We start from the raw sequence: 14067 nt of genomic DNA on the forward strand, positions 1-14067 counted from the left end.
GTTGAGTTTCCACCCTCAAAGCCTTTGGACTGCATACCTTTTCATACCACTAGGAGGTAAAAAGGCTAGCAAAGGGTTCTCATTTTGTATAGATTTTCGGAAACAAAACATTGGAAAGCAGCTTACTTGACAGCAAGATGTGTTGTGACATCTCCGGAAACAAGTAGTGAACACATTTCCGACAGGAAATGCTTTGTCTTTGACACATTTTTGGCAAATTCAACAGACAGCACATTGTAGTTCCTGGCAGTGTGCTGACTGCCAACACATACCCCACTGTGCACCCGCTGTATACCCAGTTTAACCTTTGACCTCACATATTTGAACATTAATGGACTACTTGAGCAGAGTATGAAGGAGAGGAACCAAAACTAGCCTTGATTTCTCCCTGTTGGAGCATAAGGAAGCATGGTTCAACACCCAGAATGGGCACACACACGCACACATACAACCACACAAACACACACACCCACACTTACAGTACACACACACAAACACACACACGCACACGTACAACCACACAAACACACACACCCACACTTACAGTACACACACACAAACACACACACCCACACTTACAGTACACACACAAAAAACACACACACGCAGACATACAACCACACACACACCCACACTTACAATACACACACACAAACACACACGCACACATAAAACCACATAAACACACACACCCACACTTACAGTACACACACACACACAAACACACACACGCACACATACAACCACACAAACACACACACCCACACTTACAGTACACACACACAAACACACACATGCACACGCACATATTTACATGCGCATAAACACACACATACACACACACATGCTGGCGTATTGCATTACTTTGACTCACTCGATTGTGTTTTTACTGTAAGGGCGTGGAATGCAGAGGCCAGGCCGTGTGACTGAATCTAACATGGCCGCTCACTCAGAGGGATTACATCACTGGTATATTTCCACTGGAGATGAGCCTGGTGGCCCCTGCCAGTGGATGTCATTTTTAGAAGTGGGGCCTGGTTCCTGCCGTTGGCATGTGTGTGCGATGTTTGCGCTGCCATTCCTGGGTGTGGGGCGGTCGGTGTGTGTGCCTCCTGGCCCCCGGAACACACTGCCAGGCTTGAGGAAAGTTTGAGGGAAGCCCTGTGTCTTTGAAGTGGGAGCTCACACACCTTATTTACCTTTCGGAGAGCTGGGGCGCAGCACAAGAATGCCTGTGTCATGGTGGGGACGGAGGAATGGAGGTATTCGCCTCACAATCCCCGTACTGTGGGCAGATGGGGCGGGGACAAGGTGGCGGCCATGTTTCTGTCTGTGCTGCATTAGTGCATCAGTGGGTGAGAGGGGTTTGGCTGCATGGATACAGTGACTTTTAGTTACATCACTTCCTGGTCAGAGAATAGCACTGTGGGTCCTGTAGTCGATTACTCTTTACAAAGGCCTACAGGCCTACATGTATTTTTTTTTCTTCTGTTTGTCTTTGATACTATTAGACCTGGGTCAATTACATTTAAATTTAATGACTGCCTTGTACTAACTGATTATAAATAGTTTTGTTTTTTTCCATTTTATGACAGGAGGTTTGACAATGAGCTGATTTGATGTTCATTGGCATTATGTGTTGGCTTCTCAGATCCAGAGCTGAACGTTCCGGGAGCGATACAAACTGTTGCTGAGCAGGTGAACAAGACGGTCCGGAATCGCAGGCACGCCGGTGACAACGACTACAACATCGAGGTGCTCCTGGGAGTAGACGACTCCGTTGTGCGTTTCCATGGAAAAGAGCATGTACAGAACTACCTGCTGACCCTCATGAACATCGTGAGTAAAGATATCCGCAAGAGACCCTCAGAAAGCTGAACAGCTTCATCAGTTCCGCAAGTGTGTATTCCCAATAGGAGACTAGAGCTGATTTAATGCTTTCAAATGCATATGCTGATGTCCTGTTCACAAACCCAGGCAATTCATTCAAAGTGGATTGCTGAGTGCTGTGAACAGATACTATTTATGCCCAGAATTTCACAGAAGGTTGGTTGTAGCTGTGACTTGTTAAATTTGATCTCCATCTCATTAAAGGTTTTCATATTGGCTGGCTGATGTTCTCTTGGTGGGTGGTAACTGTAAGATGCCAGGTTTTTAATATTTGCTCTCCACTGTCGATAGATTACCCTTACACAAGTTAATATGAAGTTGGCCATATGTGGCACCATTTGTTGGGTTTTATATCATCTTGTGGCAGCAACAGCGGAAGCTGTTATTGTTCCCAGCTGGAAGCACCATCTATAGACTGGAATAAACGGTTTCAATGGTCTACTGTACACCAAAAACATTACAAACCTTGTGGAATGAGATTTGGAAAGTTTTGAGGCATCTGTCCCTTGTTTCAGGATTATAATTACTCGGGATATTGCTCAATCTTCTCAAAGCGACAACAGCGGCATCATTGAAAAGTCAATTCATTTTCTCTAAAATCGATACAGAGAACAATTTGGCAGGTAATCCTCAGCATTCATTTCCTTCACTGGCCTTTTGCAAGAGGGAGAATTACATTTTTTGATCAATTGATTTGACACTGTTACTTTGAGGAGATCAAAATTGTATTAGGCCCAGAGTTTTTCTCATTTGTCAAGGTGACCTGATGTGTTCTCACCTTGAGCTATGATGTACATACAGGGGCTGTTCACTGAACACTGCAAAGCAGTTCAATATTTGGACAGTGACACATTTTTTGTTGTTTTCGCTCGGTACTCCAGCAAACAAACAGGGTTTTACATCCATATTTGGTGAACCATGTAGAATAAATTACAGCCATTTGTATACATATTCCCCTCTATTTTATGGCACCAAAGTGTGTCACTGTTCAAATACTTACAGACTGCACTATATGCAGTATCATAACATGAGCTTGAGTCTTGCTTATTGGATGCTGATAAGCAGATGGAAATGTGTACACAGCTCTTAGAATTGACTCTTCAGCTATACATGCCTTCCCCCAGTAGATGTCCCTGCTGGATCTCCCTGCTTTGAAGTATGAAAGCTTTTATGAGTTTCAACCAGTATGTATGTATATATATACAAATTATTATCTATTATTTATGGCAATATACTCTCTCTCACACACATATTGTAAGCTGATACAAATACAAACAAGACACAATGTGTAGTTGGTAGATACTGGCTCATGTTGATCTCAAGGTCATTTCTTGCTGATGTTAATTACAGTCACTTGGCAGACGCTCTTATCCATGGTGATGTACAGCAGGGGAGACTGTCAGTGTAATTCAGAATATACAATAATCCAATACCACCAAGAAGACACACAGGCCTATTAATAACCAAAGTGTAACGATAACCTAACAGACAACAATTTGTATTATAAAGAAATTACCACTAGACAGATAACATATCTTTTCATATTTAATTATAACTATAACCTTATTCAAAGATAAATCCAAATAAAGAAAGATAAAAAGAAGTCTATCAAAGGGAGTTAGGGCAGAAATCTGGAGAGGTGTGTCATCAGTCTTCTTCTGCTCTTCTGACAGCAGTGGCAGGCTCTTTCCACCAATCAGGGCCCAGAACAGACCGGAGTCATAACCTGGATATGTAGGGGTTTGGCTCGTAGACCTCAGCCAGTCATTGATTGCAAAGCACGTGCAGCGAAATATTGAAAATGATGCCTTAATTTCAGTTTGTGTTAATTCGCTCCTTTACTTTTGGTCCTATAAAATTGCGGGGACTATGTATAAAGAAATTCCTACACAGTTCACCAAATGCGGATGTAAATTAAAGCTGAAAGTCTGCACTTTAACCACATAGCGATGTGTTTCAACTGTTTGATTGCTGGAGTACAGAGTGAAAAGAACAAGAAAGTGTCACTGTCACATTAAATACACACAAGTACTTACAGCCTGCACTGTCGGTGCATGGGCGGGGTAGCAGAATGGAGGGAGAGGGTACTGTCAGTGTGCAGGGTTTGATGATCTTTTGGAAACATTACAGGGGTGTCTCAGGGGCTGTGCAGCACCAGGGTCTTGAATTTTATTCGAGCTGACGTAGGCAGCCAGTGGAGAGAGCGGAAAAGAGGAGTGACATGACATGAGTTATTACATTACAGTCATTTTTAGCTGTTGCTTTTATCCAAAGCGATGTACAGTTGGTTAGACTAAAGCCTGTTTCATGGCAACCTCCGTATGGAGGGGCTGTATGGTACTGCCCGTGGTGGTTGCTCCATGGTGGAGCACACCATACGGTTAAATGTATTCCCGGGGCTTGAACCTGGAGAACAAATTTAACATTAACCAACCTTCCAGGTCCCAGTCATGTACCTTGGCCACTAGGCTACAGGCTGCCCCGGAGTCAGGGGAGGCAGTAGGTTAGATGAGCCACAGGGTCTGAGGGCAGAGGCCAGGAGGGCAGCCATGATGGAGCTGCAGTAGTCCAGGTGGGAGATAATCAGTGCATATTACAGCTGCTTATGTCTCTAAGCAACAGCTCCCCTCCCTGCAAAACCTGCTCGCTATTGTAGCCCCAGGAGGCCAAAGACACATAATTTTCAGTGTGAAAAAGCAGAATTTTCATAGCAGTTAAATACTGCGTGCAGGAGTGGAGGAAATCAGCATGTTCATGCCAGTGCACAATCAAATCATCTGCCCGGATACACTTCTCCCTGCCCCCATCCCACAACAAATTACCCACTATGTACCCCCCAACATGATTTACAAATCACTGTCGGTGCAATGGGCCCTGCGGCAGATAGGGGCAGATTTAATCTACACTGTACTTTATACTTTACTTTGGATATTAATGTTTCCTGAGTGACTTTGTTTCTGGTGGTTTTGTATTTCAAAGTTTTAATTACTTCAAAGTCCCACACTTTGAACAAAGGCATTAAACATTAATGCTAATAAAATAGAGCCATTATGAAATAAACAACACATTTTTATGTAAATGTATTTCAACAAGTGAACTTAAATCATTTTGAAGAAGAAAGAGTGTTTTTAACCCTTTTAGATACAGATGGCTTTTCTCTTGCATTTGCATGAGCTGGGTTTTGTCTGCTACAATAGATGACAGCCATTAAATGAGATATAAATCTTAACTCACATTATGAAGACACACTTTGCTCACATCATTTCACATATATTGATCTCTTTAGGCATTTTGCTACTTTTTTATTATGTCTAATATTTTGTGTTTAGTAGACTATGGCATTAATCTTAAAGTTGCCATCCCTTAGGAAGAAATATAACACTTGAAAAATCTTCTCATATAAGGCCAAGGGCAGGGGCCTGGCCTTCTATTGTAATTATGGACCCAAGACCTGGTTTTGCAGGCAGTCTTGGCATTTTTGCTGGTACTTTTCACAACAAAATAATGAAATGTCAAGGTTCCTTTCCAGCAAAAATAATGTATTAGGTTAAGGATGGTGGTTGCCCTCATGTAAACGTGATTGATATCATGTATCAGGGGTGTCAGATGAAATCTGCTGACACTGTGTAGAAGTGCTTAATGGACATGTCAAATGCGTTGGAGTTTGCTATCACATTTGTCTGTTCTGAAGAGGAAGCAAAGGATGCTGGGAGTGAGGCTGGTTGTCTGTGTCTTCAGTGGGAGGTAGAAGTTTGCTATGTGAAATACTGTAGAAGTCACATTTCCAATGAGGTTCATGAATTGGCATTAACTAATGTAGTTCTTAATTAATAATGTAAAATACATTAATTCTGCATGAAATTAGCTTTGCATTAGTTAATGTATTTGTCAGGTAATTAGTTGAATGCATTAGGTAAATGAATATTCATACATTAACATGCCATCGGATAAGCATGTACTTCGTTAACCATTAATACATTAAGACAGTTTTTTTTTGACACCGGGGATTGAACCACTGACCTTGCAGGTTCCAGACATCTACCTTAACCACTATGCTACAGGCCACCCTAGCTAACCACAATTTATGTATCCATATTGTAAAGTGTTTCCATTTTAGAAGTGTCACTTTTGGCTTTAGCAAGCAATATGATGATCAAATGATGAAAATGAAAACATGATTTCTGAATATTAAACTCTTTTGCTTGACCCCTTGTGACCAACATGCTCACTTGTCCATGCTACAGTTATTTTTTGTGATTATGACACCAGCTTCAAACTTTGTTTATATTGAGTTTATGTTGCACGAGGGGAAGACAGCGCTCATCTGAGGCCATTTTTATGTCCAGCATCCACTGCAAAGCAGTCATTCAGTAACACAGACTGCTGACTGAGTCTCCACAAATGTTTTTTTGCTTACTCTGGCAAGGAAAACCAAAAGACCTCTACACACAGAGTGCAGTAATATAACTGTCTCCCTGGAGCAAACAGAGGGAAAATGTCAAACTTTCACAATATCCAAAACAATAAATGCTAAAGATTGTTCTCTGTGATACGTCTCTCTGTATTTTCACTGCGTTGTTAGATACCTCCAGAAACATGGCATATGGTTCTGTTTTGCTTTTGCCTTGAAGGATGAGGCTAATGCACGTGTACGCTGACCACAGTATTTACAATAGAATAGATCTCTGCGAAAATCAAGTCCACATGTGGACTTTGTATTCACAACACACGACCCAAGACCTTTTTTATGCCCAATGCACACAGAGGCACAGTACCATCTGTGTAGGTTAGGCTGTAAGAGACAGCTGTGGGAGACTGCACCATAAATGTACCTTGCGGTATATTGTATAGCACCCCTTCCCTAGAGAGGGAATTGTTAATTTAGTGTCACTAAATCATTCTGTGGGCTCTGTAGCTTTTTAGAATAGCTGAATATATCCAAGTTGCCCTCTGTGAGGTGAGTTCAGAAAGTCGTCCACTAGAGGAAGAAGTATTTATTTATGTCTTGGTGTACAGCTTGACAGACGAGGCTGCCCATAGTGTAGACTACATTTCTTAATTGGTGACAGTGGTGGTTCAGTTTTGCCTGAGGTGATTTATCTGTGTTCTCACTGTCCAAGTGAATAAATCGTCTGCACTGAAGTAAATAAGCATGTAGAGAACTGAATTGTAGTTCTCAGAAAAAAAAAAAAAAAAAAGATTTCTCGCAGCTTGGAAGCTTGTGTTCAGTCTAAACACCCTTTTCTTACATTGAAAAAACGTTTCAATGGATACAGTAAACCATATTTTGTAAGTTTTCTCAATTTTCATAGGTTCATCCATGGACACATTTATTTCAGTGTAGAGCATGAGTGGATGACTCTTTCACACAGAGAATTTATTCACACTTGTGAATAAATTGCGTTGTCCACCACAAGCTTTATTTTAGCCCCGTTGCCTTTTGGCTGTGACAAATTGAAGCACTTTCATTTTGAGCGTGTTGCTCCTCTGGAACAGCTGGGGTAAATTACTGCGCTTGGAGACACACTGGCAGTGTTCCGCCACAGATAAAGTACAAAGCCATGGGGTCTAGTGTCCAGCAGGCTAGCCACTATCCCGCAGTGATGGGCAGCCTATTAGGTAGTGGCTAAGGTACATGACTGGGACCTGGAAGGTTGGTAGTTCAAACCCCGGGGTAGCCACGATAAGAGCCGCACAGCTTTTGGGCCCTTAAGCAAGGCCCTTAACCCCACATTACTGCAGGGGGATTGTCCCCTGCTTAGTTTAATCAACTGTTGGGTAAAAACTTTAGCTAAATAGATAATTAGTTATTATGTTCCACCTTCCTGTTCCACCATCCCACACTGCTGTTCCCTCCCCTGAGCTCAGGAAATGGCGGCATTGCCGTTGCCGTGACGTTAGCAGGCTTGTTCGTAAGCAGGCCGTGTACACGAGGACACAAGCACCGTGTGCGGATTCCGAGGATCTGAGTCATCCTGTCCTGACCCCTGCACTCTGCTCTTTAAATCTTCCCCAGAAGAGGGGAAGAGGGGACAGTGTTGGAGTAGGAATGAGATGATGTGCTTTTAAGTGCGCTAGACGTAGACGCGGACATGGCTCGTCTTCTTGCTGTCGTAGTTCGGTTACTCCCGGGGCTCTGGCTGACCGGTCGACCTGACCGCCCTGCGTCGTTGGTCTCCGCCCTCTTCCATGTTCATGGTCGCAATGACGCATTTTTTGGGGAATGTGTCTTTTGACCTTTCGGTCAAACCCAGACGTGACGTGAGTTTGGCCGTTTTTACTTAACTGATTTTCAACTTACCCAGTTCTCCATATTCCCTGTTTCTTTTGTGTATATCTGTCATTATGGATGACAGTGGAAAGGGAGCATTTAGCTTACTCTAAATACTGTTTACTGTATGGATTATGTTAGGGGTTGTTTGAGGATTTAATGATTTTTGGAGTATGCTAAATGTTGTCCTCTCATTTGTTTTAATTGGAGTGGTCAAATCTAAAGAAAGAAATTGTATATCAAATCAATCCAATTTTTATTTGTATTGTGCTTGTATTTTAACTGTCATGAAGATGCTCTATAGAGTAAGAGAAGTAGAAGCAACCATGAGAGTGAGAGAAATCTTGGGAGGAACCTGGTTTCTCCCCTTCTCTATATACTGAATACCCTCCCCTTCTAGGGAATAGGCATGTTATTAAGCATATATTACATAACTATGCATCTTTATGCGATAGTTTACAGTCATTTAAGTAAAAAAATTTAATTAAGACGCAGCTGAATCAATACTTTGTAAAGTACATTCTCTCTCTCTCTCTCTAGCTCTCATTGGAACAAAGGAACAGGGGGGACAATAAACAACTTAAGCATTCATTATAAAAAAAACAACACATAAACATCCTTGGTATTTGCACGCTGTGTATAATGTACTTTGTATAGCGTACTGTGTATAAGTATACTGTGTATCGTGTTCTTTGTACTGTCTGGTGTATGAGTACTTTTTAAAGTGTACTGTGTATAGTGTACATTGTATAGTGTACTGTGTATAGTAAGATAATGCATACTGTTTTTCAGGTGAATGAAATCTATCACGATGACTCCCTGGGTGTCCATATCAACGTGGTGCTTGTTAGGATGATCATGCTGGGTTACGCCAAGGTGAGTAGTTTGTGTGAGAGTGCACATAGAGTACAGTACACTATACTCACACTTCTAACTGCATACTGTGCATCACTGCTCATCCACACAGCCTGGTAGGGTGATACACCAATGTCAAGCATTTAGTTGGAAGTACCAGACATGTAAAATATATAAATGTGAACTTGGTGTATGCATGGTACCTCCAGCTCAATCATTTACCCCAGTAATTCATCTGGGTTCCTTGTCTTGGTTTTGTGATTACATATGCATGCTAAAATCCTGACTACAGTCAGTCATATCCTGAAAATTTGTTGCTTTTATCCAAAAACATTCACACACACACTTACACACCAGCAATTGGGGGTTGGCTGTCTTGCCCAGGGACACTTCGACACACGGCAGCGACATTAGCAACCTGTTTACGAGCAGCAATGGGAAGCTGAGGTGTGATGTCACTGGTGTCTCCTTCCTGGCTCTGATGTCACTGGTGTCTCCTTCCTGGCTCTGATGTCACTGGTGTCTCCTTCCTGGCAGTCCATCAGTCTGATAGAGCGGGGGAACCCCTCGAGGAGCCTGGAGAACGTGTGTCGCTGGGCGTTCGTCCAGCAGAAGGCCGACCCTGAGCATTCAGAACACCACGACCACGCCATATTCCTGACCCGACAGGGCTTCGGACCCACCGGCATGCAAGGTACCGGGGCGCAGCCAGCACCTACAGTAACCTACAGTAAACGTACAGTACGTAGGTCAAGAGATCCGGCTGGGGGTGGGGGGTAGGGCAGGGTATGCTCTTCTCCCCCTTTAATCCTTTCAGTCCCACAGGGTTTTGGCTTTGATTGGGAAAATTGAGAAAATTGACAATTTTGTATGGTTTTAATAGGGGCTCAAAACATCATCTTTCTATTAGAGAATCCAATATAAACCAATGCAATGATGCATTACCAGCAAGAAAGAATAACAATTCCAATTGAATGTCATCTCTTTGAACTCGTTGTTTCAAAGAGAACATTGAAATAATTATTCAAAAAAATGTTTCTACATTTTCAAACTAAATTCTGAAAGTCTGAGATGATATTAATCACAATTAGTGTCGAAGTCCACAACTCAGCCTTGGCTTCCATGAAAGTAATAACAGCTAAGTTGTCATGGATACTATCTGTCCACTATTCGTTCTACAGGCTCAATTTATACATGAAAGCAAAATTCAAAGCCCGTGCTTGATATTACTTGGCTACTGTGGTGCAGTTGACAGTGGCTGAAGTGATGCTCATGGTTGCTAATAGCTAACAATAAAACTAAATTCAAGTTTGCTTTCAGATAAATGGTTTTGAGAAAGCCTTTTTTAAAGTATGTTCCCTAACATTTATATGAAATTTGCACCCTGGCTGTGATAGCCATTCGATGCTGTGGAATGATGTGTTTGCGCTCTGAGCATTTGCTGAGTGATCTAATCCCCACAGTTAAATGCCAAAACGATCTTGATCGCAATCACAGTTTCAATCCCGTGTCGTATTGAAGCGGTAATGGATGGGCTATAAAGCCTTCCTGTTGTGACCAGACTCAAAATCCAGTCATTCTTACGGAGCTGGGGAAATAACACCGCAAGGGGCACTTATGTGTGATAGGTATACCTGCATGGAGGGTCTGTGTGGCTCCTCTCCTGATTTCCTAACACTGCGGTATGTTTTCCTGCCCAAGTAGGAGACACACTTATGCATTTTCCTGTTCATCAGATGGAAAAAAATCATGTCTAGCAAGTGCAGGGATTGTGTGAATGCAAAAGATTTCACACCAAAAAGGGTGTTCCAAACACCAAAGCTTTCCAGTGTTCATCTCATTACATTTCAACTGGAAAACTACAGGATATAATCATTTGTTCTTTAGTTGGTGTTTTTATCCAAGGCGACTTACAGTTGATTTGATTAAGCAGGGAACAGTCCCCACTGGAGCAATGTGGGGTTAAGGGCCTTGCTCACCGGAGCTTGAATCTGCAACCTTCCGGGTCTCGTGTACCTTAGCCACTATGCTACAGGCTGCCCACATCTACAGTAAAATGTACAATTTCACTGTCCTTCAACCCTAACAGAGTACATACTCTATGATCCACAGTGGACTCATGTACTCATACACTCACACTCTGGACACTGTGGAACATATCATGATGTTCTCAGGGGTGAGTCCAGAAACATATTGTGAAAGTGTCAATCAGAACAGTTTCATTCATCTCAGTTTAATGTGAATAAGGCACGGATGCATTACTAGACCAGCCAATGCCTGTAGCCTTGATGCTCCCGGGTCCCCAGGCCCCAGAAGATGAGTACCAGCCCTTGAAGATTTCTATTTTGGAAAACGAGTGGTGCTCTACTTAATTCAACTGTGCCTAGGTGTTATGTACAGGGGACCGGAGGTCTGCCAGTCCCAGAGGGCATTGAGGGCTGTTGTATTCATCCTTTGTCCGTGCTGAAATGAGAAATAAAGGTGATGTCTAGACAATACATTTTCAGAATATCAAGGAGTCGGTACTTTGAGGGGGGAAAGAAAAAGATTTTCAACTAGCTTCCTAAACCTGGGGGATTTAGTTATTTCTCTGCTTTATGGGCAGTGCACATTATCCCATCAGACTGGCTTAATTTTTTGCCACTAAACACTTCTTAGCACATTTCTGACCCAGCTGCAATCTGGCTGATAGTTCATGAACTGCTCGTATTGGTCCATCATTTTCTGCCATATTTCCAAATGAAAGCTTTTTCCTGAATTTATTTCATTTGAAAACATAAACAAAAGATAAGGTAAATGAATGACTTCATTATTGTTGAAGGGGACCTTGGCGAATAAACATGAGGGTGTGATATGATTGTAGCAGACAGCGCGGCTCAGATTGGGCTCTCTCACTGTCGCCGTCGTTCAGCGTTAAATAAAACAAACAGCGGCAACTAATTGAAGTTGATTTTTAGGAGTCGTGCCAGCTGTCAGGGGGTGAGGGGGATTGAGGGGTATTAGGGTGACTGGATGAGTAACCCTTAGCAACGGTGTGTCTCTGTGGTCACAGGGTACGCCCCGGTTACTGGAATGTGTCACCCGGTAAGGAGCTGCACCCTCAACCATGAAGATGGCTTCTCCTCCGCCTTCGTAGTGGCCCACGAGACCGGACATGTGTAGGTCCCCCCGCAAGTGTGTGTGTGTGTGTGTGTGTATGCGTGTGTGAGTGTGTGTGTACCTGTGTGTGTGTGTTTGAATGGCTGTGTGTGTGAGTGCATGTGTGTGAGTGTGCTGTGTGTGTGTGTGTGTGTGTGTGTGTGCATCTGCATGTGCGTATGTGTGTGGGTGTGGAGATGGGGTTGGGTGGAGGGTTTTTTTCAGAGGAATGCAGACTGTATGGTGTAATGAACACTTTCATCTCCACTGATTACAGTCTTCATTGTTTCAAGGAACAAAGTGCCTCTTCTGGACTTTAGCAGTGACGCTGATGTTAAACATTTCTGGGAGTCTGGAGAAGGGCTCGCACCCTCATATTCACTCTCCAAAGCCACGCTCAGCCGTCAGCCTTTTCATATGTTTAGCGAGTTGCGAGTCTCCTGTCTTACTGCCTTACCCCAATCTGCTGCTCTCCCTTCAGCCATGGGATGGTGAAAACCATGTGCAGTTTTCATGAAGTGGAACTCCTGTACTGCACTTTAACCATATTGTACTGCACTGCACTACAGTTAAACTACAGCATTACTTCACGGTACTTGCAGCAGTTTTCTATAAGGGGACAAACAGAGCACACAAGTCATTTTGAAAACTGTAGTTTATGTCCAGCTCTGGTCTACTGTCTGTATGCCTGGAAATAATGCCCAATTATGATACGCTCTAAGACATCAAGCTATTAGAATAGAAACAGATGTGGTTTCAGTAGCATGGAGGGAAGAAAATTAGTTCCATTTTTTTTTACATCTTCTCTCTCCAAGTCTGGCTCACAACATTTGCTGTTTTTTTAATCAAGGAGAATACAAGATATATTTTTGCTATATTACAGTTGCTGTCAGAAGTGGACGATAACATATCTATCTATCTATTGATCTATCAGCTGGGCTGGATGGTTACTGAAGCTCTCTCCCTAGCTGAAACTCTAGCCAATCTGTCATTCAGCTGAGCCCCTGGCCACAGTTAGCACCGGCACTGTCCAAAATTAATCCTGGAACTTGAGGTGCACCACTGCATTGAGGAACAAGTGTTTCTGGACAGTCAACCAACAGCTGCCTGTATGAGAATAGTGTCTGTGTGAGACTGCTGTGGGCATAGGGCAACCCTGTATGAGTCCCTGCACCCTACAGGATAGTGTCGACTTCAGTGTATAGTACAGACCTTTACTACATTATGTGATTTAGCCTTCTTCTACTTGCACTGTGATAATCAAGTCCACTCCTTTCTCTGATGGGCTGAGTGTGACATAATGAAGATCTATGTTTAAAGTGCCCATTCTCTCTTATAGAATGTAGCCGTATATTCTCTCTGATAGGCTGGTTAAGGTGTGTGCTCTCTAGGCTGGTTAAGGTCTGTGCTCTCTCTGATAGGCTGGTTAAGGTGTGTGCTCTCTCTGATAGGCTGGTTAAGGTGTGTGCTCTCTCTGATAGGCTGGTTAAGTTATGTGCTCTCTCTGATAGGCTGGTTAAGGTATGTGCTCTCTCTGATAGGCTAGTTAAGGTGTGTGCGCTCTCTGATAGGCTGGCTCAGGCCATTGCTCTTTCTGATAGGCTGGTTAAGGTGTGTGCTCTCTGATAGGCTGGTTAAGGTGTGTGCTCTCTCTGATAGGCTGGTTAAGGTCTGTGCTCTCTCTGATAGGCTGGGAATGGAGCACGACGGACAGGAGAACCGCTGTGGCGATGAGACGGCCATGGGGAGCGTCATGGCGCCTCTGGTCCAGGCTGCCTTCCACCGCTACCACTGGTCCATGTGCAGCGGGCAGGAGCTGAAGAGATACATACAGTAAGTCCTCAGCTCCAAGACTCTTCACAAACAAAGCTGTCTCATCGATCCAGGAGGGCCTACTGAGAGCAAGTTCTCCT

At 43.2% G+C, this 14067-nt stretch overlaps 1 protein-coding gene across 2 annotated transcripts in view; it reads left to right on the forward strand.

Moving 5' to 3' along the window:
* Window positions 1-14067, forward strand: part of adamts3 (ADAM metallopeptidase with thrombospondin type 1 motif, 3) — a 91819-nt gene that overhangs the window by 38112 nt on the left and 39640 nt on the right. For both annotated transcript variants that reach the window (XM_061261415.1, XM_061261416.1), the window contains exons 5-9: window positions 1652-1839; window positions 8954-9037; window positions 9554-9710; window positions 12069-12174; window positions 13844-13987. In XM_061261415.1, coding sequence (XP_061117399.1) covers window positions 1652-1839; window positions 8954-9037; window positions 9554-9710; window positions 12069-12174; window positions 13844-13987 — 679 coding nt within the window. The remainder of the gene's footprint in view (window positions 1-1651; window positions 1840-8953; window positions 9038-9553; window positions 9711-12068; window positions 12175-13843; window positions 13988-14067) is intronic.

This window comes from Conger conger, chromosome 11 (assembly GCF_963514075.1).
Source record: "Conger conger chromosome 11, fConCon1.1, whole genome shotgun sequence".
NCBI lineage: Eukaryota > Metazoa > Chordata > Actinopteri > Anguilliformes > Congridae > Conger > Conger conger.